Source organism: Anabrus simplex, chromosome 2, assembly GCF_040414725.1.
Source record: "Anabrus simplex isolate iqAnaSimp1 chromosome 2, ASM4041472v1, whole genome shotgun sequence".
NCBI lineage: Eukaryota > Metazoa > Arthropoda > Insecta > Orthoptera > Tettigoniidae > Anabrus > Anabrus simplex.
The window spans coordinates 1042975467-1043003313 of NC_090266.1; the positions used below are offsets into that span (position 1 = coordinate 1042975467).

Genomic DNA, 27847 nt, shown 5'->3' on the forward strand with positions numbered 1-27847 from the left:
TGGAAATATTTAAATTGTATGTGAATTTGTATATGATGGTGCAAAGTTAAGCTAGTAATAAGTACCACATAATCTATTGTAATCTATAACTGCGAAGTTCTTCAGCCTATCAAAACTAATTCAGGATAAAGTAAAATAAAATTAGAAATCAACCCATAAAGAAAACTCTTAAAACAGATTATACTTGAAAAAAAAAAAAAGAAAAAAAAAGTATTTTAAAAAGAAAATGACACGGTTCATTCTTGAAAGAACATCAGATTCCATCAAATTACACTTAATTAGTTTTGTAATTACGAATTTATGAATATTATTAACAAGTGTAAGAACGTTGCCATTGATGCATTCACAGCCCGTACTTATAGACATGATATAGGCTTTCGGGCTTATGCCGTGTCAAGTAATCAAGTAAATAAGGTGAAATTCTTTACGTTTCGCAGAGAACTGTGCTCTGCGTCATCAGAAGAAAATCTCGACTGCCCACGAGAAAGACTTCTTAAACAATGAGCTTTTGAATTTAGATCTTATAATAGAAGTGGAAATGGTATGTTCATTCATCACCAGATGGCTCCCCGGACATGCTACAGCGCTAGTGTTCGAAGCAGAAGCTGACGGAACCATCAGAATCGGTCTACGAGAGTCGCATAACGTGTACGTAACATGACTGTATGACAATGAAACAAGCCTGGAATGAAACATCCGGCGATGAGGAACGTACGAATTTGGAAAACACTGAGACGAAATAACAATAGTGAAGGGACAGGGAAGGGAACTACCTACATAAATCCTTAATGGCTGGCAACCAGGTATTAACTGATAGCCAGTGTCCCCATTGAAATTTTTAGGATTTCTACGTATTCCACAGCTTCCCGTATAATCCTGGAGCTGTAGTGTCTAGTGTGGGTAAGAGCTCGAACATCTTGGAACATGACATGACCCGACCATAGAACGTGCTCAGCTATTGCTGATTTGTCTGGCTGGTTGAGACGAATATCACGTTCATGTTCCTTGATACATGTACCAATGGACCGGCATGATTGGCCGATGTATACCTTACCGCAAGTACAGGGAATTTTGTATACCCCAGGATGTAAAAGTAGGGACAATTTGCTTTTGGTTTTACCCAGACTGAGCAATTTTAGTGGCGGTGTCAAAAACAGTTTTTATATTGTGTTTGCGGAGGACCTTGGCAATTCGATCTGTGGTGTTGTGAATGTAAGGCAAGTAGGCAGTTCCCTTCACTTCTTCCTTCTCTGAGCTTTGCTTGGTCGTTTCTCTGGGATGCAGGGCTCTATGAATCTGTACATCGCTGTAACCATTACCCTTGAACGTGACTGAGCGTGTCCATCTCCACCTGGATATTTGATGGCTCATAAATTCGTCTCGCCCTCCTGGCAAGTGTCGTGAGAATGTTAAATTCATCACAATAGTTTCCAATAACTTAATTATAAGTAATAATGTGGAATTTATTTAGAGGAGAAAGCATTGTTCAAACTAGAAATGCATACGAAAATAACTGTTACATGGCAAATAACTAAACAGTATCTTCTTATGGCATTCACATATCTCTCTTTCTCTCTAGATCCTACACATGTGAAAGTGTTTCTCTCGTTCTATCATAGTATATTTCTAGTGTCTACTAGATAGCACTCACTAACCTGGATGACTGGTACCATTTCAGCCATGGTTTCATGAATTCAGCACGTGGTGGTCTATCTTGGACCCTCGTATTTACCCTCTCGTAGGACATCATAGGTATTGTTTGATTACTTTGCGAGTACTCTGTATGGTCATAGGCATTTGCTTTTCATTTTGATGCCTGGACTAGTTTGACTTTGCTTTGTAGCCACCAAATCATCTAGCCGATACAGAGATGCAGGTTGATGTTGGCTGAAGGTTTCTCAATTCTCTTTGGATGTTCGGGATTTGACTCGTTGCCTATTCTAGCAGGTGTTCTCTCTGATCCTTGAAGTTTTCTATCAGTTCTTTATAAATGAGTTCATTTATACTGATGTCAATTTTATTGAAAAATCAAACCCCTGTCAGCTCAAAAGAAGAGTCCTGTTGATGCTTTGTTACTACGACGAGTTTATGGCCCCTTGCACAGACTCAATATACAGTATTTACACCACTTCTTTTTTTTTTTTTTTTAATCTGAGATCTTGGCTAGGACTGGTGAAACTATTGAATTAATCTTCTCTACTTGTCTGTTCGCACATAGCTACCCGGTGGTTAGCAGCTTTTGCAAAACATTCTCAGGTACACAATATTCTTCTAACTCCTTTGACCTTCGATCACAGATTATCTGCACAGGATTCCCCAACACTAACTTCTGTAAAGGATAAAGCCATACACACTTCGTAAATCTGCCTATGGTTTAGGATATTTAATTGTGATTTTTGTGTGTTGTCTCCAATGGTCCAAGATGATCACTGTAGTATGCAATGAAAGACTTTCCATGAAAAGTGGGTGTAGTAAACTACCTTGTTTGAGACTATTCAACTAACAAAAATGCATCTTACACAACTGGCTAAGACATGTTCAACCTTTTCTTTGAGATGTGAAATGTAAAACTCTTCACTGACAGCATCTTCAGTCCTTTTACTGAGAAACATCCCTTTTGATGCGGACTCTTCTTGCATGCTTTTTGGTATAACTAGCATTTCTAGACCTTATCAAAATTTGATCAGCCTATCATCCCGGATCCTGAAGTCCTTTTATGATTGTTCTTTGAGTAATTCCCTAATAGCATTGAGCCCATCATCTCTCTATGCTGTTTGTATCCTGGCAATCAATCCATCGGATACAGCATATAGGACAGGCCGTCTGCTCGAGGTACCAACATGGGGCAATCAACTTCCACCGAGGTATGCTTTTGTATATTGAAACTCTTCTAGCATTGAAGCCCATCTTGCTACTTTCGGGGGTAAAGTCCTTTTTGTGGATGGGTTTCTAGAAGATTGCACAATCTGTAACAATTGTGAAATTAACACCCAACTTTTTTAACAGAGTGATAACAGCTAAGACTTCTAATTCATAGCTGTGGTGTTTCTCTTCTAGTGGGGTGGTCTTCAGGCTCTTGAAATATACTGGGTGAAGCTTACCAGAAAGTTTTTGAAGGAGAACAGCACGATACCATGTTTACTGTTGGTAGTAAGCTGCAGGCCGGCTGGTTGTGTGAGTGATCATGAAAGTTCTACAAAAGGAGGAGTCTGCAAGCATTATTTTGTAAATCAAGTGTTACGTGTGCATTCTATAAAACATTTACTTACTGCAGTATAAATTCAGCTAACTTAAGTGTTGAAAACTGTGAAATCATCATTTTCAGTAGTAGTCTACTTTGAAAATTTGTTGTTGCTGTAGTGCCAACCTAAAGCTTTTACAAGGAACAATGTTAAGAGTTATAGATATTTTCACCGATACAGTGATACCAACAGACTACTAATGCACTGCTTGACTACAATGACTGTAGAGCGCTAGTATAGTATTGCTGAAGTGGCTCTTAAGCAAAATGCTACAAAGAGGCAGAATTTAAATTGTGGTCAGTGTTCGAGGAGACTAACAAAATATGTCCAGTAAATTGAATTGAAAACTAGTTCCACTTAAATTGTGCTGGTGTGAAATCTGTAAAAAATGATGAGGACTGGAAATGCAAAGACTGCGAATGCAGCCATAATTTCATGTGAGGAGCTGGAAGAGGAGGAAATTCGTAAGCTACATGAGGTGGTGGTCTGAGGTGGTGAAAAGTAAAATCTAAAAGAAAAAGAAAATGGAAAATCAGGAGTTTCTGACAGGGGTACGAATGTATGGAGACTGCATGATCCGAAATAGTATGGGAAAGTCCATACAAGAGGGTGTAGCAGAGGAGTGTCTGCCTGGCATTAGAATTGAGCAACTGGCACCTAAAATTGATAATATGACAGAACGCAGCAAAGAAGCTGTTGTGGACTCCATCTAAACAGAAGTGGATCATACAAATTGGATACTCTTCTATCCAATATAGTGAAACACTTCATGTTGCTGGGAAACTAGCGACAGCAGCTGGAGGTAAAAATATTTCTGGATTCTCTATGAAAAAGAACATGACCACAACGGCAATAAACCCACATGAACTTCTGCTATTTTTTTTTTTACGTCGCACCGACACAGATATGTCTTATGGCAACGATGGGAGAGGAAAGGCCTAGAAAGTGGAAGGAAGCGGCCGTGGCCTTAATTAAGGTACAGCCCCGGCATTTGCCTGGTGTGAAAATGGGAAACCGCGGAAAACCATCTTCAGGGCTGCCGAGAGTGGGGCTCGAACCCACTATCTCCCGATTACTGTATACTGTCCGCACTTAAGCGACTGCAGCTATCGAGCTCGGTAAACCCACATGAACTAAGACAGGTAGGACTCTTAAGACTTCTTCAAATTAATTGTAGAAGTAAACAAAAGCATGGGATTTAAGGAGTCCGATTGAAATACATCAACCATATACAGTATAACCCCGATTGTGCGCGTATACCTGCATTTAACGGAAGAAATTTCCAGTACCCAAAATGATTCCATAAGAGCACTGGAATTTTATATTCGTTTTAAAGTAATTCACAATAGTGCAAAACGCGCATTTAGCGTTAAGGAAACGTAAAAATCCTCAAATATTTATTTCTATTCGTTTTGGTTATGGGACATTAAGAACCTATAAAAATAAAAAAAAGACATGATAAGCTTGCTAAGGACGATTCAAGGCATAAGAGGAATTTAGAGCGCGGGCACTTAGGGCTAAAGTGAGATGTCGGACTCTGATACACATCTGACCATGGCCTCAGTAGTAGAAGAGAACCCCCGTTTTAATGACAATGTTGTTATAACCACCTGTCACGTCCGCGTGTCGTGACGTACCCCCTTTCATGTCTCAGTGCCGAGCAAACGGACTCAAGCGAGTATCAAATCCGCCACCTCCAAGTCCAAGGATATTGAATATCGATCTAGAGTTTATGCGATCATGTAACACTGGCAAGAAGTTAGAGTGTTTCAAATGTTTGAGTGATAATTTTATTAAGTGAAAAACTATAAGTGTTCAAAGCATAAGATTTCGTACAAGTTTTACCCGAGGCAAGCTGGTGCAACACAAGTCAGTGCATGTGTAATGTTGTGAAATAGCCGACAGTGTAAAACAGAAATTTAATAGAAAATTCTGAAAGTATTTCTAGAAGCCAGTAGAAGGAAGTATTGTGTAGATTTTCTGACACAGTATGAAGCCAGCCGTTTGAGTAGATTCCATGAAACTCCCCATCAGTTGGTGGAAGGAACACGTGAACCAATCGGACTGAAAAACGACATTTTCCTGGAGAAGTAGAGGGAAAAACTTCAAGAAACTTGGAAGGGAGAATATAGGGAACAGTATTTGGACAGATCAGAATCTAGCAAGCTTCCGTGTAAGCAGCATGTGTGGCTGTGAGCAAGCCGCGTAACAAATACTATGTGGCCGCGTGCCACTGAGAGAAACAGTCCAGAAATTGTAAAGGGTTACATGAGTCAGTGAAGTTATCACTGTGTACAGCATAGATAGCAGGTTGCTATAGAAAGACTTAGAGCCGCGACGACTAAGTTACTTGTCGTAGCAGTGAGCCTAAAGACTGGAAACTATCATCGATCTGTTTGCTAGGAAGGCCAAGTAATATAGTGTGCCTTTTCTAAGGGTAACATCACCTTGTAGTCAGAACTGTTGGGAGATAGGCTATTTTGATTGACGACAGAGTTAGAGGACGACAAGTTCGAGTCCTAGAGTTGCACTTCTGCTTTTAACTAAACATCGCACCACACCAGGTGACAACAGTGTCTTGGGTGCAGAGAAGAAGTCAAGAAAGAAGTCTGACGCGGATGGAAGAAGTCTTCTAACACTAGATAATTACCAAGTTTTGCGGGGTTTGATCTTATTGTATATTTTGTAAATGTACAGTGTGTAACTATTTAAGATAACATAGGTGAAGAGTATTGTGTGTGCTGTACAGTTGTCTTGTTATTGTTTAATAATAGCTTCCAGAAAAAAAAAAAAACAGTCCGTAGCCTGCCGAATCCTTAGGATCACAACAAACCTTCGAAAATTCCTACATTAATCTGTGCAATATCCTTTGGTTACAATGAGAATCTTATTACGATTCATCCATTAGAACCTTTTTACTGATTCATCTGTTATTACGGGCAAATTTGGGTGTGTGAGTTGTTATCCGTTATCAATATTCATACTCTACTTAGCGCTGATATAGAATGCTGATCGATCAACTTCCAGATCGATTCCTCGCTACATGCAAGAGAGTATCGTGAGCGAGCCTGAGGTCTCCTCACAACTCCGACCCCTCACCGACTCTGCCTGGTGTAAACAAACATCGGGATGACATGTTTTTGCAATAAGTGCAGTGACAGCAGTTGTTAGAGCCTTAGAAATAAAGGCTGAAGTAAAAGATCACTTAATTTTAATACTATGTAAAAGCCAAAGCAAAGTCACATCCGTACATGCCATGAAGGCCCTTGGAGGAGTGGAAGGTAAAGGCTTCCACCATTGTTAACCTTGGCACGTGATGAGGTAGAGTGGTTAGCTCTATTCCCGGCTGCCTTTGCCCCCAGGAATTAACCTGGTACTCATTTTTGGTGTAGGCTGAGTGAACTAATACTATGTACTAAAATAAAATAAGTGATACTTCTTCTCAAGGTACAGCGGTGTGCATTACAAATTTCAGAGGTTGGGTTATGTACTTTTGTGTCTTGTTAAATTTCAGGAAGGCTATTCTCATGTAAATTTATAATGAAAATATTATTCTATAAGGATCTTGAGATATGTTTTTATAATATGTGCGAAGTAAACCTAGGTTAGGCGACGTCATCTGAAGAAAAGGGAAATATCTGACAAGCCTCTGGAATGATGCTATTACAATTTTTAAGAATGACACTGAATGAGTGTTCAGAGTATTAGAATTAGAAAATACATGCTAATAAGTAAGCCACTGCATGGAAAACATCCGCAAAAATGTTTAAATGAACTGATTGCTGTTCCATACCGATTTTAATGTGTTTTTGTGCGACTTTGGTATCTTTCCCAACTTATGGAAAATCATTTAAGAACAACCTTAAACCAAAGCGGTTTAACATTCGACAAAAATCTGTCAAAATGAAGCATAAACTGTTACTACAATACAGTGTGTAGGGTAGATACCTCCTTGTTTTACTGCTGTCACTGTGTAAATGATGTACGATTGTACAATTTATGTTAATACAAGCGAAGCTCTCTGGAAAAGATGTGTTTTCTACCAAAACCTTGATTTAAGGTCAAAAAAAATTAGGTCCCTGTAAAAAAAATCCAAAAGGGGTTCTACTGTATTATAATCAGGAAAGAATCTTGGTTAACCCTCTTGGGGCCAGAAGCCGACCTGGTCAGCCGCTCACCATCAGCTGAAAGAAGACAGCTCTGCCTCCACTCTACTACTGTGAAGTGCCAAGCCATTTTTAGTGGAAATACATGTATTTTAAAATTCGCGTATATCTACAGATGTATGGCAAATACTGGCAAGAAATTTTCTACATGTCGACTACATAGAATAAACAACTGATTCGATGATATAGTTGTCGATAATGTTTATTTTTAGGAAGAGAAAAATATTTTCGCACTTGTCTCTCTCAATACTTTGAAAAAATCACTTACAATACAAAAGAATATACGTTATGATGTATAATGTATTTCTAAATATAATTCTATAGAATAATTACTGGGAACCAGAAAAATAAAAACATGAAATATAAAGACATTTTACTCACTGATAAAATTTGTGTATATGTATCTCTGTACGGCAAATACTGACTAGAAATTTCTACGTGTGGACTTCATAACATAAAAAATTGTTCTAAATTATTAATAAAAAATAATTGTTATTATACTTTTGGTTTTCAGAAAAATCCTTTTCTCGTTCTCGGTTCCAGTATCTCAGCTAGCTTACTCATTTTAAATTTAAGGTACACTAAACAATCATGAATTACAACTGAAGCATATATTACTGGTACATTTCCTATTGAATTTCTTAGCAGCAGCTTTCATAACAAATCACATACCAACCGCCCCCCCTTACAAATTACAACACATCAAGTGTTCTGTTGTCAGATTGTTGCATGCACGTCTTCCGTATTTTCTTTTTTTTGTAGTCGTATAGCACTTTGCTCACTGTACAATCTCTATTTGAATGTTATAATTTAATTCATTTCTCAATGTGCATTCACTTTTCTTGGAGAAACTTGCTAGATCACTCAGGAAATGAGTTTCAAAAAAGCAGGGAACACACAGAAAACTGGAAAATAGCAGACTTATTGAAGAAAATTCCAGGATACGAAGATGTTACTGGTGCTGATGTTGGAGACTGGATGGGCCAGAATGAAAACTGAACATTTAGATAGTGAAATAGTTCCACTGGTGAAAGATTGATGATAAAAACGAAGATGAATCAGCAGCCAATGGAAAAGTTAAAGATGAATCACAGTTAAGAACTATGGTCCGCAGAAGGAATGCTCATTTACACGGAGAAGCAATGTGCATCCGATATGGAAATTTTATTTCTCCGCAGCCTACGTAGCAAAGCTGCACAAAGATTAAACAAGTCCGAGAGACAGTCAAGCATAATGGCAATTTTTTCTACAAAGAACTAGTCATTTCTTCACTTTTGTATGCTAGCCTCTCTAATTTTGAATAATTATTTTGGGATATGTTATACTTCTGTGTCCCATATTGTGCTAAAACTTTCGTTCGAGTAATATGCAGTAAAATATTACGAGTTGTGAATAACCCACCCTCGATACCGAAAAAACCTGACATTCTGGAAACTAGACACCCTTGCACTCGATAGTAGGTCGATTTTGAGGGACTGTACCGTATTTGCTTTTTTACGGAATTGTTTGTTGCATAAAGACAGACTACAACCACATTCCACCAGTCCCCAACAAACTGGTTTTTGTTGGGAACCTTCTAGCTACTGGGAAGGCCAACATGAGCTCAGTTCAAAACTCAGATGTTTAATAAGGAAAGAGACTTTTCTGTAAAATCAGTTATTCAGAATTAATGTAAAAGAACTATAATTCTGATATACTGTAGTCCTAACAACTATGGCTAACATATTGTTTTGGTGCTGTTTGCTGCTCAAATTAGACTTGACAGCAACTGTCTTAGATTCAATGTTATGGCTGAAAATGCAATTATTCAATGGAGTTTGTTGAAAAGTGAAACCACTATGTTAACCCATTCGCCTCACATTTAAATACCATAGGAGCTCACTAAGAAATCACATTTAAATACCGCTCTACGGCCGTCGTCATCACACTATTATTTAGAAAATCATACAAAACCAACCAGTAAATATTCCTTTCTGAAAATTTGCATGCATAATAAAGAAGTAATAAACTTACCAATCCCGCTATTTTAGTACGTCTGCTTGGTGTGGTACACCTCAAAACATTCTTCTAAGTGAAGAGCTACGCCACACTTTTGCACTGCCAGCAACTTTCGCTTCTTTTACCCCGGCTGTAGCACACAGCACACCTTCTTGTGACTTTTGATTTCTTCTCTGTAGGGGGAATACGTATGGGAAAGTGGGCCCATGATTTAGCTTGTAATCTGGTTGGGGTGGTGCTCGCTGAAGGTCGACCTCGAACCGAGTACTCCGGCAACGGAACAGTCTCTAGTAGCTGCTGCGCAATGCTAGTTCGGAAGTCCGTGTAGCTCGTCTTTCTGTTAGCAGCGATCTTGTGATACACAGTGAAGGAATTGAAAATACACATATCCAGGAGGTAAAAGAATATTTTCCTATATCCTTTCACTGTGCTTCGCATGACTGGGAACAGAGCTGTAACCTGATCCTGAAGGTCAACACCACCCATCGCCTTCTGATATTCAAGGCCACACTTGGGCTTTATCACTTCTTCCCTCGGGGTTTGTCCTCTCTTTCTTCTGAGTTTGCCTGTCCCTGTCATGTCAGCTGATTTGTGTTTAGTGGTGAGAAAGCAAACATCCTTGTTATCTTTCCACTTCACACACAACATACTGTTGGCAGCCCACGTCTCATACTCTCCATGTTTTAGTTTCGTCTTACTGATATCGCGAGGCATGTCTTTTCGGTTCTGTCTAACAGTTCCAATTACATTCATCTGCTTGTTGTGTAGCCTTTTGAATAAACCTGGGGAAGAATACCAGTTATGTAAAAACAATGTATGTCCTCGGCCTAACAAGGGTTCACACATGTTGAGAACAACGTTTGTACTTGCTGGCAGATTTGGATCCGTTACATCATCACCTACATAAATTTTGAAAGACAGACAGTAGCCAGAACTTGATTCACAAATTTTGTAAATTTTTATTCCAAACCCAGAACGTTTAGACCTATTACACTGGACATATGAAAGGCGGCCTCTGAATTTCATTAGACTTTCATCTAGAGCAATGTCTTGTGAAGGTAAATATAATTTTGAAAATTTGGAGCAGAAATGTTGTATTATAGGCCTAATCTTTCTTAGTTTGTCACTACTATCGACTTGTTCATTGTCAACAAAATGTAAAAATCGTGAAATCATAATAAATCTTCCCCTGCTGATGGTTTCATGCAAAATAGGAGTGTTTATACACCTATTTTTACTCCAGTATAACTGTATTCTTGACTTTCGCACTTGTGACATTAGTATAACTAACGCAAAACATGCCCTAATTTCGTCGGGTGTAGTCTCAAACCATTTGTCATCGTCTTTCAACTTTTTTCTGTCAGGATTGCTGAACTGTTTTGCTGCATATGAATTCGTCTCGACAGATATTTTGTCAAACAAAGGGTTCATGTATTCACAAAAAACTGAGTTCAGATAGTGGCTGCGTATCAAACTTTTTCAATAAATTTTCGCTAACCCCACTGTATTCACTAAACTTACGTACAACAGGTTTATTGTCACATTTTGTCCAGTTCCAGTCAGTCAAGTTAGTCTGTGCCGAGGTACGAGCTCGTTTCGAAAGACTCGGCACACCGTCGTTATTTGCTTCACTTTCCGTGTCATCAGAACTACTATACGCATCGCTAGTACTCAAACTAAGGACTTCAGGGTCTATTTCGTCGTCACAAACATCACTGCCTTCAATATCACTCTCCAGAACACTATCTATTAGCTTCCATATTCCTTCTTCATCAACACCAGCATATCTGCTTGACGCCATGATGGCAACTGACAAGAGCGAAATTATGTGAATAAAGATTCTCTTATCTCTTGTTCCAGAAGTGTGCGAGAACCTGGTGAAAGGGAAAAAACCGAAGCCACGTGTGTAAACTTCAGCTCAGAATGCATAGAAGTGGCGTCTGTGGGTTAGTGACTGAACTATATGGATTGATGTAGAGCTGTGCATCGCCGCGAGCAGAGCTCGTTATTTGATTCATATGCCACGAGTAACTATGACGAGCTAGGGTCGTCAAATGATGCGATTGGGTTAAAGTTATATTTGCTTCATTAAAATAAGGTATTTCTTCTTTCTACTCATACATTCACATCATCTACACTGACTGAGCAAATGTCATGGGATAGCAGAGCACTGATGCGCAGGTGTGTTGTCTGCGCACCATACGCCCCCTGTGCCAGCGGCAGTTTTATAGGAGACCTTGTGAGCAGTGGCTGTGCATGTGATAGGTGTAACATGGAACGTCGTCGTGAGCTGACACTGTTCGAACAGGGTATGGTGGTCGATGCCCGGCGGATGGGAAGTGCGATTTCGGAAGTGGTGCAGGAATTCGGCTTCACGCGATCAACCGTGTCCAGGATGTACGTGAACGGTTGAATGCGGGTGTCACCATCCACAAAGGACGAATGACCGGCCGTCCAGCCACCCTCGATGACCGTGACTGGCGCCATCCGAGACGGATTGCCAATTGTGAAAGACGGGCAACCGTGCAACAAATCACGGCTCAATTCAACACAGGGCGTGCTAGACACGTCTCCCAGTGGACAATCCATAGGAACATGGGTTATATAGGGTATAGGAGCCGGCGCCGCACACAGGTGCCACTGTTAACCCAACGTCATCGGGCACAACCACACACATTTGTCGCCAGTCACCAGGGATGGACACTGGAACAATGGCGCAAGGTGATATGGTTGGACGAATCACTAGTTCACCTGCACTATGCCGATGAGAGGTACCGTGTATGGCGCAGACCACATGAAGCAATGGATCCCACCTGCCTTGAAGGTGTGGTCCAAGGCGCTGGTGTCTCTTAAGGTCTGTGGTGCATTTTCCTGGTATGGGATGGCACCCCCTAGTTGTTCTGGAAGAGACTGAATGGTACGCGGTATGTTGAGCTGATTGGAAACCATCTCCGCCCATTTTTGGCCTCTCAGCGCCCAGACGGTTCTGCGGTGTTTCAAGATAACGCGCGGCCACATCGCTCCCACGTCGCCCGGGAATGGTTCCAGGAATGTGCAGCGGAGGTCCAACGACTGCCATGGCCACCCAGGAGCCCCGATGTGGACCCTATCGAGCATATCTGGGATGTCCTGGAACGCAGGCTCCGTGCCATGGATCCTGCACCCACGAACAGACCAGCATTGGTGGCCGCTCTGCAAACGATTTGATGTCAGCTGCGTCCAGAGGACTAACAGGGACTTGTCGACTCACTTCCATGGCGTCTCACTGCAGTTCGCAGGGCCAGAGGAGGCCCCACACGCTATTAGGTGACTATCCCATGACATTTGCTATGTCAGTGTATACTGACCAGCAAAGTCCCCAGTATTAATATGATAATTATAATATCTATCTTTTTGAGGCTGATCAGTTAAATGGGACATAAATACCTCTATAATAATGTTGGCTTTTCTAAATATTACAACATTATCTTAATAGTTAGACCTTGCAAGCATTCCAACTTCCCAAATGTATACTGTAGTAGTTACCATGATAGAACATTTTTCTCTTGATAGTGACTATGCTGTTGAATGTACTAACTGAATGTAACTGCACATACTTACGTTGGAGCAAGTCCTCTGTATGAAGCTGCAACATCACTTAAAGCAGCAGTCAGATGCTTCATCGTCCAGTCTCCATGGTGTTTGACAAGTGCAACAATCGTATTGCGCACACAGCTTTGCGATTTGCTATCCCTGTAGCGAGGTAAGGTGATCAAAAGGACTTTACAAATTCCTTTCACAATCTGTTCTGTAATACCTAAATGCCAAAATATTTCATTAATTCACAGAAGATTCATTAAAAATACTTGAGTAACACGTAAGTGTTTTATCACTGAAACATCCAACATGATCAAGTTGTATGCTTAACATGTTTTGATATATCTACCCCCCCCCAACGTATGCATAAAGAGAAGAGTGACTTTTGCATGATGCAAGAAGTAAGCATAAAGAAAGCTAGTAGGAATAGGCTTTGAATCACTGAATAAGTAATGACAACACATACCATTCTATGTTTACATTTAACAAATCCATTGATATGCAAGAGGAAAATTGACATGAGCTAGTTACTACCATGCAGCATTCAGAAAAACTGAAACAGCAAAAATGGAGAATGTCACTCTTCCCACTAGCTGTAATGTACACACAGCAAGTCAAACTAAGTGCATTTAATTTAATTCTACAGGTGTACCACAATGTACTTCGGGCTCACTAAGGTATTTTAAAACAATGTAATGCAGCCCAGGAAACCATGTCGCACATCGCTCGGAGATGATGTTCAGCATAGAGGGAAATGTAACAAATTAATAGACGAACTTGTATAGACTTATTCTCTCTCCTTAACCTTGACTGCTATTTTCCTGAAATGAGTAAAAATGTACGTTAAAGTTTGATTATAAAACATCTAATTTTTCAGCTACAGATGTAAATTTTTAAGGTAAATTTTCAAAACTGAGATCCCCATTAGAACAAAAAAAAAACACAAAAATGATTTTGGTGGCATGTGGCATGGCTTCCTAGGTTGCATCAAAAATTATAAAATAAAATGGCAAGGCCTTATCAGATCATTTAGTAAGGGTTGGTAAAAAATAAATGAAATGATCTACAACAATGATTACATTATTTGTGCCATAAAGTACCACAGAAAACATCATAGAAGAGGTGTTAAGTTTGGTGACAGAGAAATCGAGAAATTACTCGAAAAATTAAGAAGTGACTGTTAGCCCACCAACTGTGATGAAGAGGTGGATAGCCCAAATGCCACGCCACGAGATACAGCACAAACTTTAAGTATACAGTGAGGGTCTCTAGTAAGATATCATTGAACCTTAAAAGGTATTGTTACGAATAAAACGGTGTCTGTTTTTATTACTCTAATTTATTTCAGGATGACCCAAGAAATGCACACACACAATTCTTATAAACCACAAATGGCCACACTAATTCCTGTCTACTTAAAAGTCTCTCTTCCCTATGGCACAGCAGGCAGTCCGGCCCATTGCTATTACGTGGGGATGGGTAATCATTACTTCCACTTCCCGAAGTCCAGTCACCTCATACAGCAGCTGTATGTAGACTGTTGGATTTGAACACAGGGCTATGGGCTACACAACACACGATGACTATTCCTTGGTTCGACTCCAAGAACAGTACAGTAATTCACAGTCACATGCAGTGGACAACTAAACAGCAACAGCTCAATAATATTCAACAGCAGGATGATACTCACAACAGCGAATATTAACAGTTCCCATTTACCCTCACACGCACAATAGTGGCTTCCCTCGCTGACTTACGGCGATCCTCAGTCCACAGAAATACACAATCACACAGTACTCTCAGGTAGTACACAGTCTTCTGTCCTGTATTCAGTCAGGCAACTCGCTGGGTACTCCAACGCAAGAACAACAGCTCCTCGTCGTTCAGACCTCGGTGGGACACTAGCAACCGCCAACACCTCTGCTGCCCTCAGCCCAGCCACCAAAACCCCAACACACAGTCTCACACTGACTCCACCACTGAGTTCAACACTGACACCAAATCCAACAATGACTCGGAGTCCAGCACCAACTCTGACTGTCCGTAACTAGCCTCCCTTGTTATAGCTCGGGTGGTGTGGACCAGAATATTCGCAAGGTGGCTAGATGCGGAACATTCTCATCGAATGTCAAAAACTCACAGGTAAGCCAGCCGACGAGAACTATACATGCTATGCCCTCCTGGCCGGCTGGGAGCTCCCCGGATGGCCGACTTGCTAGTCCCTTCCAAGAAGTACTGAAAGGGGCCATCACAAGACTGGCACATACCAATACTGAATTTACACAAGTAAAAATAAAAAAATCTGGGATTATTTTCATGACATAAGGTATGTCATAGCCTACTCAAACTAACAGGAATCCTCAAAAAGGACCACACAGTTGCAAACAAGAAATTAAAAAAAAAAAAAAGAAACCAGGGAAGATAAAGACCTTCAACAATACATTATCGGGAACTATCAGGATACTAATTATTTGCTCCAGGATAATGATGAAAATCCTGTCGTAATCGAAAAGGCATTCAGCACGGTGCTCTATGCTGAAGCTGGTGATAACGACATCACGCCACTCGCCTTCGTCAAAAGTAAATAGATGATCCTGCATTATTGGTATCTAAGCAAAGTTTCAACTTTCTTTTACAAGTGACCATCAATCAATGTTAAGAAAACTTGAAACCAATTTATACACCATCCGAAAGAGCACACTGAAATATGTAAAACCCTTTAATATTACATACTATCATGCATATATCTACAAGTTACAAGATGGTAAAGGTGTGCAGGTGGGGGCCGTCAGTTTCCAATTGGAGTAAAGTTCTTCTGAACGGCTGGCGCGATGTGATAGGAAGCAGGAGGGTGAGCACTTCAAGTGGAGTGAACCTTGTGAACAGCGAGTAAATACAGTTACAATGCAACAAAATTTATATACACTAATGAAATGAGGTTCACAGGAAGTTCATCATTATTTAGAACCAATATCATCACCAGGTGCATCATCACTCCCAGTCAAAACCATCTGTTTGTAGAACCACAAACTGTCAGGTGGAACATATTTCGAAGCTATATCCTTAACATGCTTTGCCTTATTTGCTTTCACTTTTAAGACACTGCGATGTAGAACACTTGATGCATCTGATAAGAACCGAGTAGCTCCTTTCTCCAAAACAAAGACATCCCTTACCATGGTACTCACACTGACACTGCACGACTGTCCAACGCTGTTGTATTCAACGTATCTATATTTTGACCCTGTCAACGTTTCACCTTTACGAGGAATGGCCTTTGATTTGAAGGTTTTAAAGAGAGTTATATAGTCCAAAAACATTGTTCGTGTTCCATCATGAACAATGAATTTATACGTTTAGCTGGACTATCACGTAGTGTCGTGCGCGAGGGGTGTCTGAATTAGCGTGGAATCGCATGCGAGAATTCTATTCCGCATGACGTCGCAAACCCGTATGGCACTCCACAGCAACCGAGTGGTAAGCCCCGGTGTTACACTATTATGAACGAGCAGAACACTAAAAGTTCAGAATACTCTTATGTCTTATTCGTGATAACACTACAATAGTTCATGTTCACCTGTCTGATGTTATTGTTATTCCCTGAGGGGAATAAAATGAAATTTTATCATGTTCAATTTTTTTGCGCAGTATTTCCCGCCCGGATACTCATTGCTGCCACCCAGCTGACGAAAATGTCTGGGGAGAGCACTGATGAGACAAACTGAAGCGTGGTGAACATCCTTGACTGTACATCAATGACATGCGTTTGAGAATATTGTTATGCTGTTACAAGTCCACATAAATATTTAACACAACAAAATCACATGTGAGTCCATTGTTTTGAATATTCGGAAAAAATGCCTGTCTAATGGTAGTAATTCAGAAGTTGCTTTCACTGAAATAATTTGCACTTTAACTTTTCAGGTTCATAGTTATTTAATGAAAGTATTTCATGTATTAAATTATCTTTGTGAGGCACCCAGGAATCCAAAAATAAACAGTTTGTTGGGCCAGTGTGTTATAAAAATATCAACTCCAAAAAAAAATACGGAAAACGTCACTTTTCTGTATTTCAACCACTGTACAATTAACTTAGGGGCTTTAAACATACCCTGTTGGACATCTTGACTTGGTGACTGATTCCTGCAGCACGATAGGAGACGTCTCATGCATGATACAACTGGCATAATTGTGAACACATGTGTCTGCACTTTGTGATAAGGGTAACACCACACACTATCTTCTCACCGCGGCGATCAAGTGTTCTCCCGGAATGAGTTACTTTATTGATGCCAGACTGCTGCATTATACGTACACATTGTCAGTATCATACTGATCTATAAACTACATTGTCTCTCCTCCCCAGGAATGCAGTATTTTGTTAGCAGTTTCATCTTATTTTCATGTGACAAACTGCGTAATTATTTGTGACCATATGGGAAAATGTTGCTTGAGATTCCATACCCATGATCTACTTGCTAACAAAGGTAAATCAAGCTTTTTGGCTTCTTTCAAGGACCCCGTTTTGTAAATTCATATTGTGCACTATCAAGTTGTTTGCGTCAGCTTTCATAAATGTTGTTAACACCAACTCGTACAACTGCTTATATTTACATGTGACTGTTAAACAAGAAGATAACTTGCCGACAGAGTCCGCTTTTGCAGTATCTTCCTTATAATGGTATAATTACATCTCGTGCTTCAATCGAGAATATCCGTTTTTCATAGAGTTCCACGACAAGCGAGGAAATATTTGTTTCTGGCTTCTGCTTCTTTGCATTCAACCATGTGTTTATAACTTCTTTTTCTTCCAGTGACCATTCTACTCCATTTTCCCAGGCTCTGTGGGCTTTCTGATGCTGATTCCTGTTTTGATAAAGGTGAAGTAGATTCTCCTGATGGAGATCCGTATTTGTCGGGCACTAACACTGTCTCAGATACTGGTTCGCATTTATATCTAAAGTCTGAATATATATAATTTATGCATCACTCGAATATATCAACTAAATACTGAAACATTGTCTCCCCTTCTTTGGTTAAAACAGAGAGCTGGAAATTCCTTTCTTTAAAGTGATTATATAATGCATTCACAACGTTAAGAGGGTTCAATTTTTATAGGCAAATGCTTACTTTGGAATGACTCCTACCCAACTCATGGTCACACTCTGGTTCACTGCACTCACATTAATCTCTCCTACCTGCTTCTCCTTACATCATGCCAGCAGTTCAAACTAACTTCACTCCGACTTGACATGACAACCCCCACCCACACATATTTACCGCCATGTAACTCTTAAATACATGCAGGACAGAATTTAATATTTGAGGGTTTTAAGTATTTCAGTATGCTCTTTCAGGTATATATACCACCGATTCAAGGGAACAGCAGAAGCAAAAAAACTTCATGAAATAGATATTATATTGCACATTGATAGGTCAAGTGGTTAGGTTTGAAACCTGGACAAAATACTGACACCAAGTAACTTATTACATCACTGTTCATTAAGATCAAAATATTGATAGTGTTTATTTTTACAGGCTGACCTGACCACTCATCAGGCAATACTAAGGAAATAATAGCCACTGCAGTGAGGTTCATGCATACATATCAAATCTAGACCAATTAGACAGGGAAATGTCCCAGACTTATCACCGCTCATCTTTCACTGATATAGACTGTGCAGTTCAGTAGGACGGACAGTTATATACTGGCACATCAGCAACTTTGATGGCATGTCCTACAGAGACAGTATGATACATAGGACACTTTATAGCCAGAATATGTACAGAATTGTGTGAAAAATGGCATAGCATGCAGAAAGATAGCCATGCTGTGAAAAGTCATTCAAGAGGATAGCTTTGGCTGATCAGACAGCAGCTTCAATAGCATCAACGCTTTCCACCCACATCCAAGTTACTGCCTATAGTGCTTCTCCATAGCAAATGCTGAGGCTGTACCTTAATTTATGCTATGGCCGCTTCCTTTCTGCTCCTAGCCCATTCCTGCTCAATCATCGCCGTAAGACCTATCTGTTGGTGTGAGGTAAAGCAAAATTATAAAATAAAATAAAAACACTACTGGTGACTGTTCTAAACAATGAAGACCGCATATGTTTCAGACATTCTTACCAAAATGAACTAAATGAATGTATAATTTCAAGGGAAAACTGCCACAGTTTTTGATGCAAACAGCAACGTGTCATCTTTTAAAAGGAAATTTGTGTAGCGGTTGGAAAGCATTGAAAAGGAAAATATTGGTTGCTGAATCCTTACACAAAGCTTCTTGAAAACGATAAGATTGCTTTTGCACCATTAGTGGATACATCTGTAATTTTCCCACGGTATTTTGTTTGATGAGAGGAATTCATCCAAAAGATTAAATATTTTTATCCCCTGATGAGTTGGATGGTAGTAATCTGCAAAGGTCCTCCCGATAGATTTGCAAGTAAAAATAACATTAAAACCACCAATGTCAGTCAATTTGTAATGCGATTTTGGTACATCTTATGCAAACGATAAATCTCGTTCACATCAGCCATATTGCTGATTTGTCTGGCAACTGTGATATTCGACAAAGTAATGCTGGAGACTAATTTAACAGCTATTATATCAAGGAATCGCTTGACAACAGTAGTGGCAAATAGGGGAGCGAGGGGGGAAGTCCCCCCACTTTGTGGAGAAAACATTTTCATTTTTATTCCATTTTAGGCAGCTAAAACTAGGAATTATTAAAAAACCGATTTGTACAAGCCCGTTTGTCTTATCAGCTAATTATCTCCTTTATTTTCTTTATTAACAAATTTATTAGCGGAAATAAGCACGAAGTGTCCTTTGACCCGGCTAACCTATTTGTATAGCACCACGGAATGTAGTGGAGACTTTGCATGTGCTGTGAGGAAGGGTAGCAGGAATGGTATATATATTTTTTGACAAGTTCATGGACACTGAGGTATAATTCACCCATTTGCCACACACATTCATCAGTCTGGCAGTCTCTTTAGTGTCAGTTTCTTAGTGTGTAGTCAAGTACTAAATGATTGTAATTGTAAAATCACGCAGTACTTTTATTTAATTGTAATACATGTATAATATTGTTCCATTGCCGAAAGTTTTATTGTATAATATTGAATTAAAATCTTTAAAAACTTACCTTATTACAGCAGTTAAGTTAGTAAACCGTCAACCTTTACCTGTGTCGAAATTCACTCAGAGCATCAAAATAACTTACCATTTTGTAGCTTTTTTCCTTCTTTCTTTTGAGTTTTGATGTATGCTAGTCCCCCACTGTATCCAACAAACCCGGGTACTATTTGTCATCTGTACTTTTTTTTGCCCCCGCACTTTTAATTCCCAATCGTTGCTACTGCTTGGCAACATTGACTGCACAAAATTTATTAAGTCTACAATGGTATGAGCTTCACCAGGTAGGAAATTTCCAGTACTTTTTCATTACTGGTTTTAGCAAGCACATCAGTTTCCTATCAAGTTAACATTTTGTAGCAATACCTTAAACAATTAGAAGATTCTTCAACTGAGAATGGTTTCCCCACAAATTGACTCCATACTTTAGCAGGAAACGTGGAACTGTTGGTCAACACATTTTTCGCAAAGCACAAAGAGAAGCCAACCATTATTTGTTTCTGTTAATAATACATTCAAGCAACTTTTTTCATATTTTCGGCTTTTACTTAGAGTCCATCCCCTATTGCCCCAGTTCTGTCGCATTTTCAAACTATTACCGAGGTAGCGCTGCAGGTTCGGAAGTGGTTTCTTTTAGGAAAGCTCTTCTGACAAGCACCGAAATGCACTGCTCTGTTATCTTTGGCTCATCAGATAAAGTAACTGAGTGAGCTGCTGCTTTGTCCTTTCCAAATAGAACATATCTTTTCTTCAATATACCCATGTGCAGCCAGCAATCCAAACTTAAAGAAATTCTTACAGGAACATGAGAAAAATAGAATTTCTTTCATAACCCAGAATACAACATGCTATTAATTTTTTGTAACAAAATACAAATACATACCTACTTCAAAACCAATCATGCCAGTCAATGATTAAACTTTTTCTATTGGAAATGTATCACAGTAGTTTGGTGTTCGAACAAGCAGAACAGAATAAAATACGTTATTAATGAACACACACTTACTACAAAACTCAACTTCAGAAACGGGTGAAATGTACAGAAAACTCATGGAAGAATCACTAAGAAAACTCCATGGTATTGCTACAAAAATTCACTGTGAAGAAACTCCAAATCAACTAACCAGCTTTTATTTATAACGGGGCTACGTTTAGAGAAGTTTCAAGTGCATTCCAGAAATTCTTGATGGGTCGTGAATGACCGAAATTTCTCGAATGTCCACTTTCAAGTTCTAGGAAAGGCCATCAACGTGGCATGCAACAGCCTAGAACACCACTCAGCCTTGTCTGTCTATCGTGCACTATTTTGAGGTAGTGGCAGCAAAATGACAAAGAACTGTCTGCTACAGAAGGCATGAAACTCGGCATATTTCCATTCAGAATGTAACTTGGAGTTTTTAAAATTTTGATTCTACTTTTCATTTCTTAATCTTCAATTGCATTCAATTTTTAATCATTTTCCTGGAGCAGTCACAGAGCACTAATTTTGTCTAACCGCCCCTACACCACAAACAGATAAAGGTGGAGAAAGGCTAACTGCTGCATCAGGCTAATGGAAGAACGCGATTATCATCGCGAGCCCCATCATTATTGCCAGCATCATTTTGGGAAATCAAACAGATCATTAATATGCTATTTATGTCAAATTCCCAGCCTGAATGCTCAGATCAATAAATACCCTTTCTGTTTCAGTGCCCATTCAAAGTGCATGAAGTGTCATTTTACTAGCTATTAGCTGGAAGAAATCTATTCTAGAGAAGAAGAGTTTTAAAAAATTCGAATTTAATTATACCTTAGTCTAAGAATAAAACATTAGATTTAAGACAATTCCTAGTCAAAATTAAAACAAATATAGTGTTGAGATAAAAATGACAGCGCTTGTTGTGATTTAACCTATATCGTTTGACCACTGGAGTGTTGTTCTTTTTTCAGGAAATTGGTGTTTGAAAGTTTTGGCCTTTTAAGGTTATGACATGTTTTAATGAAGTGTTCGAGTTTTTGTGTTATAACTTTGTGCTTCGCAGTTTCCTGTATTCGTTGGACTAATTACAGTTGTTCCAGTAACTAGGTATACCGCTGTTAGCAAAGCCCATTTAATTATAAAGGGAAGAAAAATTACATTCATTCCACGTGTGTGTACACTTTTTCCCATGTGCATATTCTTTGCTCACGAGGTTGGGATCGTGTTCATTTAATGGTTTAAGACTGTGTGATTTGACATGTTTTAATGAAGTGTTTAACTGCCTTGATTGTTTATGTTATAATTTTATGTGACGTTCAGTGATCCAGGTTCATTTCGATTTTCAGTACATATCGAGACATTTGTTCTTGGACATTTTCATACGCTACATTCCTATTGTAGATTATCGTGAATAAACCCAATTACAAACAATACTTCCAGACATTTAAACAATCATATTCTGCTGATTTTCCATGCATACTAAAATCAAGAAAGGGAGAAAAATTTGCCTTTTGCACGGTACTGTAAAACCGAGTAACTTTGGCCACTTTCTCATATATTTTTAAAATTAAAATGTGAAATGGTCCCTCTAATTTTCTGAAAAATATAATATAAGTTATGTCATGTTTTAAATATGAACATAATTCTAATTGTTATTCAGTAATGTATTACGATTATCGAAAGAGTGGCCGGAGTTACCCCATGTTTTGGAGTTAACTTCGGCCGCCATAAAAATAACTCAAGAAACAAAGATTTCTTCAATTTCTTCGGCCACCGTGAATTTTTTTTTAAAACCTGCAGAACGCTCAGTATCAACAATCACAAAAAAATTATAACGATTTGTGGTGAAACAGATTTATAGTGAATCAAATTCACATTTTCCCCAAAGAAGAAACTACTTTATTTAGTCTACGCGTACAAGCATTGTACGATATTGCAAATCACATGTTGCATTCCATAAATATTTGTAATGGTACAAAAGATAATAAATAAAAGATACGAAAATCATAAAGCCCAATTGTATGGAGAGAAAAGGTCGGAAAAGAAGCAATCTTATAGACTGTCCTCGTAATACACTGTCTTCTAAATTAAAAATATCTGCACCGTCATTCAAGTTCTTAAATGTCACTCATCCATGTCAACTGATATCCGTCTATTCATCATTGAAAATGGGAACAGTCTTTCTCCTCCCTTTCGGGATAAATTTCCCCATTTATTGTTCTTGTGCCTTTATAATATCTTCTAAAGCGTTCTTGAAGTAAACAGGATTGTAATTACAATACCTACGGTCACGTAATGTTTTCCTATTATGTTCTTGGCATGGCCAAAGTTACCCCAGAAGAGGACAACTTTTATCACAAAACTATTCCCTAAAAAAACTATTTGAATAAAATGTATCAAATTGTGTTGATCAGTTACCAGACGTACTTATATTTTAAACCCATAAACCACTGGAATGGAGAATCGAATGTTGGGGCTAGAGAACTGTTTTCTGCTGTTACCAGACAAGACAATAGTCGGGTCTGCGAAAAAATCGATTGACTCAACAATGAGCCTGCCAATGTTCTTTGGACTACTGAATGTTGATAGAGCATTATATTGTATGTGCATTTTAGTTGTTGCAAATGGTTCATCTTTTTCAGTACAGGAGGTAGGAGAAGATAAGTGTTGCTATTCGTCAGTGGCCGAAGTTATTCTGTATGGCCGGTTACCCCACTTTACGGTATGTCTGTGTGATAATATTGCACATGGTGGAAGAAACGATTTAAGTGATGAGTTAGTTATTGGCATTCAGACTTCGAACACAGTGAATGATCTCCAGGATACAGATGAATCCCTTTTCTTTTCATCAGCGAGAAACTACTTTTGTATTACCTGTGACTACATCAAGTTTCCACTCAAGGATGTTTATGTTAAAGCATGCTCAAGTTGCTAGGTTAGACAACATTTAAGATGGGCACAGTTTCCTTCCGTTCGTTTTTTTTCCTTGGAAAAGTTTCCTATCACGTTATGCAAGGAAGAGAATGAAACTACAGATGAGGTGATGAATGAGCTTCAGAGGCAGTTCACAGCTCTTCAGGTAGATGACACTTCAGCTGTAAATCAAGATGCTGCAAGAGAGTCCAGCTGGGCACAAATATCAAGAATTCATGGAACCGATGGACTTCTTAAGTATAACCGAATCTCTAGATTAATGCTCACTATTCTCACCATACCTCATAGCAATGCAGAATGTGAACGAGTTTTCCAACAAGCTGAGACCATTGGGAATACTATACCAAATTAGATACCTCCACATGGTGGAGATTGACCTAGTCCAGTGTGAACAATATAACCAGTCAGAAAAGAGCATGTTCATTTCCTGAACAGTTTTGACAGCAGCAAAGATATATGTATTATCCCGAAACTGGGGAGATCAAACAAGGGAAGTAACAGATAAAACAGACTGAAACCAGTCTTGAAACAGTGTTTACACAACTGTTGTACTATAAGAGGACAATGTGTGGAAAATTAGCCTCCAGATGAAACTACAAGTATCCAAAATCATGTGAATATCACACAGATCAATGGGAAGTAGCGCGAGTATCGTACTTGTACATGTTGCTTGGAGTGGGTAGCTCTGATGGCCCAGGTATGCAGGCAAGTGATAAGCAGAGCCACACGTGCTAGTCAGCTGTGGAGTGTTTCACTGCATCCAGCAATAACTGTTTTGATGGTTGTTTTAAAGACAGACAATGAAAACGAGTTCCTCGGAGGATGAAGTTTTAAATCCTATTAACATAGAGTAATACAAAACTTTTCACTTAGTTACAAAAACACATTAAAGGAAATAAAAAATTTATAAAATAATAATCATCATATGGACTCAGCTACCATGTTCAGATTACAACATGATGCCATCTGGCAGTCCACTCGTCAATTTCGACGTTAGGTTTTACTCTAGGCCTACTAGATGGCAAACAGAGTGAACCGAAAATCTCTTGACAGTCTATAGCTGAGAGTTAATTTTGTCGGATAAACACCAAATGTGTCACCAGAGATCTTTTCCATGCTGACACTGTACAACATGGAGTGTCGAATGGATTTTTTCCACCCTTCAAAATTCTGACTACCTCTGCTGGGTTTGAACCCGCTATCTTGGGATCCGTAGGCAGACATTACCACTGATCCACAGAGGTAGCTGAATCAAGAAAATTATCTTAATGCATCAATAAAAACAAATTTAGTAAAACCTAATGACACACGGATGAAATAACAAAACACAAAAACAGAATTCATGTATTAACACTCTGCTTGATACGTCCAAGTACCACTACAAACATTTTTTTTTTACATACCAGTTCAGAAAGGGTGTCCCTTATGTCATTGGGCAACGAATTCAATGTTCAAATTGTGTTGCCAACAAAAGAATTATTGTAGAGGGTGGATCTACAATTTGGTATTTTGAAGGTTAAGTTAGCTGCAGCTCTGGTCGGAATGTTATGAATAGTTGAGAGCAACTGGAAAGAATCTGTTAGATAAGAGGGTGTGTGCCTGTATACTATTTTGTGGAGTAGAAGCATGATGGGTTCTGCACCATCTTACAGAGGAACACAAAACTCTAAGAAAAAACATTTCTTCTGAGTTGCTGCAACATTCTGAAGCTAAGAGGTGAACCTTCTTGTCCTGGATTGTGATGGGTGATGAAACCTGGGTTCACCTTTTTGCTTCTACCCTGTCAGTACCACTCCATGTTCTGTTCATGAAGCCATTTCTTCACTGTGCTAATTACCTCTTTGTCATCATGACCTTACCAGCGGAAGCAGATGCTTTGAATTTTTTCTCCTGTGGAGAGTCGGGATGGTGCCATTCCATTGATTGCAGTTTTGTTTCAGGCTCAAAATTGTCAACCCAGGTTTCATCAGCCATCACAATCTCTGACAAGAAGGCTCCCCCCCTCAGCTTCAAAACGTTGCAGTAACTCGGAAGAAATGATTTTTTCTGAGAGTTTTGTGTTCCTCCGCAAGATGGCGCAGAACCCATCGTGAACACTTTTTTGCGTAATCAAGAGCACTGATGATTACACCTACACTTCCTTTGTTACGAGGGCCATCCGGAAAGTAGTACCCCTTAGCACCGCATGAAGCACTGACGACTCTGGTAGCCGCTGGGCAAGGTCAGACCGTGTCAGTGGCTTGTCCGCCTGCTCTGTGCGAGGCTGCGTGATGTTAACATTGCCTGTATTGTGTCTGTTTTTGTTTAAAATGTTTAAACAAATTGAGAACCCTGCCAGTTGTGAAGTGAGGGCCGTGATTAAATTTCTTAATGCACGAAACGTTCGACCTTGTGATATTCATCGCCAATTAACGGAGGTGTATGGAGACAATATGATGGACGAGTCGTCTGTTTGGTGCTGGTGTCGCAACTTCACCCTGGGAAGGGGGAATACACACGACGAGGAACGTTCAGGGAGACCATCTGTCATTGCAGACCAACTGCTGAGCGCAGGAGACGAATGCGTGAGCAACGATCGGCGCGTCACAATTGATGAACTCTGAACATTTTCCTAATGTGTCTCGAACAATTGTTCACAAAATTGTCAAAGACCATCTGCATTATTGAAAAATCTGTGCAAGGTGGGTCCCTCGCATGCTTACAGAGGAGCACAAAATCAAGCGTATGGCTGCAGCACTGACATTTCTGGGACATTATTCCAATGAAGGAGACTCTTTCCTGACTTGCATCATTACTGGGGACGAAACATGGGTTTGTTATGCATCACCTGAGAGTAAACGACAGTCAATGGAGTGGCATCACGCTCATTCACCAACCAAACCAAAAGAATTCAAGACAGTTCTGTCCACCAGGAAACTCATGGCAAACCATTTTCTGGGATTGCTGAGGTATACTGCTCATTGATTTTATGGCCTGTGGAGACACAATTAATGCTAATGCGTATCGTGAAACATTAAAGAAATTACGGCGGACAATACAAAATCGATGGCGAGGTCTATTGTCTAGAGGCATCATTCTCCTTCATGACAATGCCAGGCCGCATGCAGCTGCGATAACACAACTTTTGCGGCAATTCAAGTGGGAAATCTTCGACCATCCCCCGTATAGCCCAGACTTGGTCCCTTCGGATTTTCATCTCTTTACAAAGCTTAAACACTTTCTGGCAGGAAAAAGATTTGACAGCGATAAAGAACTTAAAACGAGCCGCGACTACGTATCTCAATACGCTGGCGGCGGAGGACTATGACGCTGGAATACAAAAACTCGTCCCACGTTACGACAAATGCCTAAATTTGCTTGGAGATTATGTGGAAAAGTAGTGTAAAGTAGGCTCTTTCCAAAAAAAATGTGTATATTTGTTAATATTTACTCCTGTGTCTTTACTGCGCAAACGGGTACAGCTTTCCGGATGGCCTTCGCAACTGACAGCTCCCGCACCAAATGCCGAGTCGTTCTGCATCAGTCCTCGCAAATGAGCACATCAGCACGCTGCAACTTGTCAGGTGTGACAGCCGTGGGTGGCCGCCCCGACCGCTGCAAATCTTGGAACTTTGCCGAACCGCTTTCAGATGGTCTCAACCTCTGTGGCCAGCAACTAACTGTACTTCTGTCGACTGCTGTTGCTCCATAAACTGCACTGTTTCCAACTGTTTCTTGCTCTGCAGTGATAAATTCAATGACGATACGTTGCTTGTAACATACATCACTAGATGCGCCATGTTGAACTGTTGCTGCAAGTAAGCTACCTGTCTGAAGAAGCAGAAACTTTA

At 39.6% G+C, this 27847-nt stretch overlaps 1 protein-coding gene across 1 annotated transcript in view; it reads right to left on the reverse strand.

The window, feature by feature from the left end:
* LOC136864677 (stalled ribosome sensor GCN1) overlaps positions 1 to 27847 on the reverse strand; it is a 599881-nt gene that overhangs the window by 565715 nt on the left and 6319 nt on the right. The window contains exon 3 of the mRNA XM_067141987.2: positions 13007 to 13202. Coding sequence (XP_066998088.2) covers positions 13007 to 13202 — 196 coding nt within the window. The remainder of the gene's footprint in view (positions 1 to 13006; positions 13203 to 27847) is intronic.